We start from the raw sequence: 5,743 nt of genomic DNA, 5'->3' as shown, positions 1-5,743 counted from the left end.
TTTTGTAATTGTATCTAATAATTAGACATGCAAATAGAAAGTAATAACACTAAAACATAAGATAAATCGTCAGAATGATTTGGGCTCGAACTTGAAAACTGGGTGTAAAGTACTAAAGTGTAAACCAGTTATTGCTAAACTCAACTCTATCTAATTTATGTACACAAATCATTTATGATCATTCCTTATTTATCAGCGAAAATAAAATATGCAGTTTATTTTAAAAGCTAATATTTGATATACTCGTGAACAAAACAACTTAAGGTAGCTCTTGATATTCACTCAGTGACATATTTTTTTTGCCAGTACAAATAATAACTGTCGTGTGGGTGGCCTAGAAAATAGCGACAGATTGTAACATGTCAGCTTCTTGAAAAAAATATGGGGATGTAGCATCCTAATGGAAGTAATGGTTTAATGGATGGATGAGGGATAGATGATCTATACAAGACTTTAATTCTAAGTTTATATGATAGTTCTCTATGATCAATGTGTTCCTCACTCGCTAAATTCTATCCACTTAATCCTTACTATTAAAATCGATCGCATACAATGTCTAATACAACAGCCATGTGTTCCAATGACCAAAAAGTATTCTTAGCTCAAACAAAGGGGGGGAAGAGAGAGAAATAATACTACCATCATGAGGTTTTCTAAAACAAGATAAACCCATAAATCTGAAATTAAAAAATCAGTGGCTACAATCCTGTAAGTTATTTTATCTTCTTCATTGCAGTAGATGTTCTAAATTCAGCATCGTCCTTGATGAAACTCCACCATAAATATGTGAGAGGTATGGTTGTCGCATGCCAAGCAGCATGTGCATCCACAAATCCTTCATATGGAGGGAAATCATATATTTCTAACAGCATGGCTAGTGCACCGGCCACTATTACAAACCATAGTTTCCAACGGGAAGGATGACCACTCACTCCACCCCATACTGCCCAGATCAATAGTTGTGCAACCCCCATGGCAACACACACTTTCATGTTCCATCCTAACAATTTTCATATATAAGAAGCTAATAAGGTCATGATAAGGTAAAACGGGACAATAAAGGGAAATATAATTACAGATTGACAGTAATATCAGTTATAAATAGACGGAAAAGATACCATAATCCAATTTGTAGTTATTGAGGTACAAAATGTGAGTGGTAACAAATGCAAGCAATGGAGCAGAAACCATTACTCTCGCAGCCTCCAGCCTCACATTAAAGCTTCTTAAAATGGCTACAATGAGCGAGTATCCAAGCAATGCAATTGCAGAGAAGTAGTCTAGCTTTTCCGTCATCTCCACATCTCTACATATTACAAAAATTTAAAAATTATATAAGATCAGTTTCATATGTACTACACAGTTCTACCCAAGACCACAAATCTTGAGTTGATTTAGAATTTATTTTGTTATTTGTGAAAGGCTAAGATTTACTACCACACCTATGACCACCTAAATTACACCAAAGGACATTTAGAAGTTGATTTAGAACTTTATCTTATATATTTTTTAATGTACCCATCTTCTTTGTTCATCTATACTTTACAAAATTTGTCCACATATGTCTTAGACTTTTAAACAGCTAATCACAACCTGACAAATACATATAAATGTATCATTTTTGCAAAATCAACCCCAAATTCTCATTTACCAAAAAGCTAATATTGATGCTACCCAACGTCGTCCATGCTCACTCCGATGAATTACATAAAGTTCATTCACAGTTGTAACTCAAATATACAAATCTACTTTCTGAACCAATACTTTTAACAGTTGGAATAATTTGACGACCCCCCATCATCGAGACAAGCACACACCTCTATATGCATCTGTACATATGTATGAGAACATACAGATCTATTTACTGATATAATTGAGAAAAGATTGGATTGGACTTGTGGTGCCAATGTATGAGGTGTCGTGGCAGAAACGCATGACTACTTGCTTGCTTTGAATTTTTTACTTACTGAACTAGAAGGGTTGGGGGAAAGATCAACAATTTAGGTTATTTTAATCAAACTATATATATGGTTGCATTAGAAGATCAAGTTTTCCTTAAATTAGAAATATACTATGTTTAATCTAACCACAGAGTATTCTAACTTAGCAATACCTGGTCTTGTAATGACACTATATATATAGTTTGAATTTAATCATCTAAATTGTTAATATTTCCACGAAACTAATACATTGTTCTACACATGAATTCGATAAACAGTTCTAGCTCCAATAAACTTTTATCAAAATTCCAAATGCAACTATATAATTAAGAATAAGGGCTATAACCTAGTCCTTTAAATGTCTTAATCATGTGATATATTTCTGTTACGATTGTTAGGTTTAGTAGGGGAAATCCATTAACTGACCGACTATGAAAAACAGCGCTCCAAAACCACGAGTTTAATGCTAACAGCGCGTATAGATGCCATAAACCAGCATAATCATAGTAAGGCTTTTTATCTGATTTCGTAGGCAGCTTGTAATGCAAAAGAATGAAGAAGGATAGCCACCCGTGAAAATGCATTGCCAGGTTGAGTGCAGAAAATACAACAGAAGCAGGCTCCTGGACAAAATAGAAGTTATTGCTTGAGTCACTTCTCAATTGAAGACCAAATAAGGTGGCATAGTCAAAACTGAACTCCACTATAAAGGTATTATGATGTGTTAGATTGATAATAACAAACCTGAATTCCAAATACTCGCTTGAAAGGCCATTTACCATGATACTTGACAGGCTCGTGACCAGATGCGGCTCTATCTTTCTCCCTATTGAGCATGCAATGGTACCGGCAATCGCTATGACAATCCCATTGTTTCCACCTCAAATACAGAGGTTCTTGCATGTACCAAGGACCATTAAGTGAGGCACCATCAGACGAGAAGTTGCAGTGGGGAAAGCATATATCACCTACACATCCTGATGCCTCGCAGTCTTTTAGGCAAGACCTAGATCAGCAAAATAATAGTTTCTTTTAATTTCCATAGCTTCTGTATTTCCATGGCTTTAACAGGGAAGATACCATAAACTTCAAGTATTTAAAAACACACTATGATTCACAATTTGTAAAAATTCATTAACTAACGGCATAAATTTATAAAACGGGTAAAAAGAGAGGGATCCTTGATCAGGCTACTCGGGGAAAGTCGAGACTTTGGGTTCTGAAGTACAATTCCTAACTGGTGTTCCTATACATTTTCCTTGCCATCTGAAGATGTTTCCCTAGTGAGCTTTAAACCCGTTTCTCTTGTAAATAAAACTTTGTGTTAAAGACACATGTGTTCGCCAAACGCATGCTGAAATCTTTGCAGAAAAAGATGATATCAACCAGACAAACACTGAACATAAACTATGAGTTTTTCCAACATACTCTGGAAGTAGAAAAATGATAACTCGTAAAAAAAAAAAAAAAAAAACCAACAGGTGCAGTCTTTCACATAATTACCAGGATTGCAGCAAGGCCTTAGAAAATTAATATCAAGAGTTCAAGATGACAAGCCTTCCATCAGCCAAAGAGAATAAGAATAGAAAAGAAGGGAACGAAATTCCAACATAGTTAAAATAGAAACATCATCAAGCTGGTCAAAACAAGCTGTACCTGTACGAGGGATCAGCATCACCTACACTTGCATGAAGAATCCCCACAAAACAAGAAAATGACAAAAATAAGCTGATCCAGTAGCAACCTACCATCTGCTGAGAAAGTGATATTTTTTCATAGTGTTAGAAGGAATAACACATCATTAAATAGTCAATGAATTATAGATATGAAACACCAAAAAGAATGTTATCCAACATGATAAATCCCAATTCAAATAGCCCACCCGTGTTATATTATATACACAGGTGGAGTACAGCCTACATCCCGCCTAAACTAAGGGCAAAAACAAATTTATAGTGCATTGATGAAGTAAGATTGTAAGCATCTCATGTGCTTCATATCCATCACATGTCATGACAATAGCTAAGATTGTACATTCTCGACCTGGACCTTTAAATCTTCTGATGACTTCCCACGGTTTCTGGTGGTAGTCAACAGTGGTTAACGAGCACAGAAAAAGGGGAGGGGGGCTGTCACATGTTGTCTTTGCAAAATTAATCAAGCACAAATGCACAATAATGATAAATCATGAATAGCAATCAAAATTTCAAATCGCTTGAGTCATAAATTACTAGGAGATCATAATATTTTGACTAAATGCATTATATAACAGTATTAAGTATAGCCTATAGGTACTACAAAAAGACTAACGGAACAAATCGTAATATCACACTTAGAAATCCTACCCATCACATGTATTTATAGGAAATCAAAAAAAAAAAAGATGTGGTTGTCTTGATTCATAAGTAAACATCTTGAGACTTACTCCGATGATTATACAATATCCTAATCAACTGATTTGACCTGAAAAACAAATTAAATTAAAAAACTAAACACACACTCACTCGGTACAAACTTTCCAGACCTTGTCATATATGAATAATATATATTAAATTTACAAATATCTATATCTATATATTGGACTTGATCTGATGATGGTGATGAATGGAACAAGACCTGATTTGGATCATATAACAGCTGTAGTGCGGACCTACTAGCCCTAACTAATTATTAACTGAGATTAAAGAGAAAATAACGGTGCGCAAAGGCTAATTTGCGAGTTGAAGTGATTCCAAAATACAATAAATCGCCTAATAAGGAGAGACAGGTGCAGGAATATTATATATATATCTATCTAAATATACAAACTGTATGAAGATAAAGTGTAGAGAAAGAATAAAAATGAAGAAGAGATCTGAAGGGAGGGAATACCTGATTAAGAAGAAGCAAGTTCCGGGGGAAAAAGAGACTCCTTGTCAATGCTATCTGTGTGTGTATATTTTTTTAGCAGTTCAAACAACACAACTTACTTCTGATCTGTTAAAACTTACCTCTTTTTCTTTTCTATCACCTTTTTATATACTATTTTTTTATGGAAAAAATAATCCGTAAATTTTACCTAAGTTTAGGTAATGTCACTTTAAAAAAGTTATAAATTAAACCTTTAAATTTAATAAACATACATAGCCCCTTGAATTTTACATAATCTCCCCTGAATTTTACATAATCTCCGATGTTTTACCTAAGATACGTACTGCATATTTTACCTAATCTTCCCCATTTTTATTTAGTTTCTTTATTTTTTTTTTGAACCGTTAGTCGATATTCGAAATTAAGAAACAACTCACCGTATAATTATCTTTTATTACTTCATAAAAAAAATTCCACCCCCAATTTTTAAAAATATTCTGTAAGAAACTAATTTTTATGATATAGTTGGTCTTAATGAAATTCTTTTAAGAAATAGTTATACGAAATTAAACTTTTATTTTATTGATTTACACCTACATTCTTATTTTTGCTAAATCTGTTTTCACTTTCATGGTTACATTTACATCAATCTACACCATTTTATGTCGTCACCACTAGTAACAATCGTAGTAACCACTAGACTGTCATCAACGTCACTACACCGCATTATTCGGTACCGTGCTAGTAAATTAAAATTAACCTTTCTAATCTAAAAAAACCTAGCCACTCAAAAACAAAAATACCAAATACAAGAGTATATTGGCAATGTTATAATATTATCGGACGAGTAAAAAAAGTTAGTTTCACAACAATTGGTTCACTTATCTTCTTAGACTCAACATGTGGGTAATAAATCGAGCTAATTAAACGACAAGGCTTTAACAGTGTGAAGT

The 5,743-nt window shown here is 33.7% G+C and overlaps 1 protein-coding gene across 3 annotated transcripts; it reads right to left on the bottom strand.

Moving 5' to 3' along the window:
• Window positions 1-510: 510 nt before the first annotated feature.
• Window positions 511-4,920, bottom strand: LOC122589648 (post-GPI attachment to proteins factor 3). Of its 3 annotated transcripts, none has more exons than XM_043761966.1 (6): window positions 4,812-4,920; window positions 3,597-3,694; window positions 2,685-2,946; window positions 2,367-2,563; window positions 1,119-1,306; window positions 511-1,000 (listed from the first exon to the last, which is right to left on the bottom strand). In XM_043761966.1, exons 2-6 carry the CDS (start codon window positions 3,689-3,691, stop codon window positions 714-716), a joined length of 1,029 nt encoding a protein of 342 aa, XP_043617901.1. In that variant the 5' UTR covers window positions 3,692-3,694; window positions 4,812-4,920; the 3' UTR covers window positions 511-713. The 3 variants fall into 3 exon arrangements, with proteins under 3 accessions (XP_043617901.1, XP_043617903.1, XP_043617902.1); XM_043761968.1 differs by having other exon boundaries at window positions 2,511-2,563; XM_043761967.1 differs by having other exon boundaries at window positions 3,597-3,691.
• Window positions 4,921-5,743: the final 823 nt, after the last annotated feature.

The sequence above is a fragment of the Erigeron canadensis genome, chromosome 2, assembly GCF_010389155.1.
Source record: "Erigeron canadensis isolate Cc75 chromosome 2, C_canadensis_v1, whole genome shotgun sequence".
Lineage (NCBI taxonomy): Eukaryota > Viridiplantae > Streptophyta > Magnoliopsida > Asterales > Asteraceae > Erigeron > Erigeron canadensis.
Note: the sequence above shows the minus strand (reverse complement) of the source record. Positions and strands in the feature narration are given on the sequence as shown.

What these genes read in the sequence shown, in the direction of transcription:
- LOC122589648 (XM_043761966.1), bottom strand. Translation starts at nt 3,691, where the DNA reads ATGGTAGGTTGCTACTGGATCAGCTTATTTTTGTCATTTTCTTGTTTT. An exon ending in GATGCTGATCCCTCGTACAG is followed by an intron (nt 2,947 to 3,596) that starts GTACAGCTTGTT and finishes TTGCTGATCTAG; the next exon opens with GTCTTGCCTAAAAGACTGCG. An exon ending in AGCGCTGTTTTTCATAGTCG is followed by an intron (nt 1,307 to 2,366) that starts GTCAGTTAATGG and finishes TGTAATATGTAG; the next exon opens with AGATGTGGAGATGACGGAAA.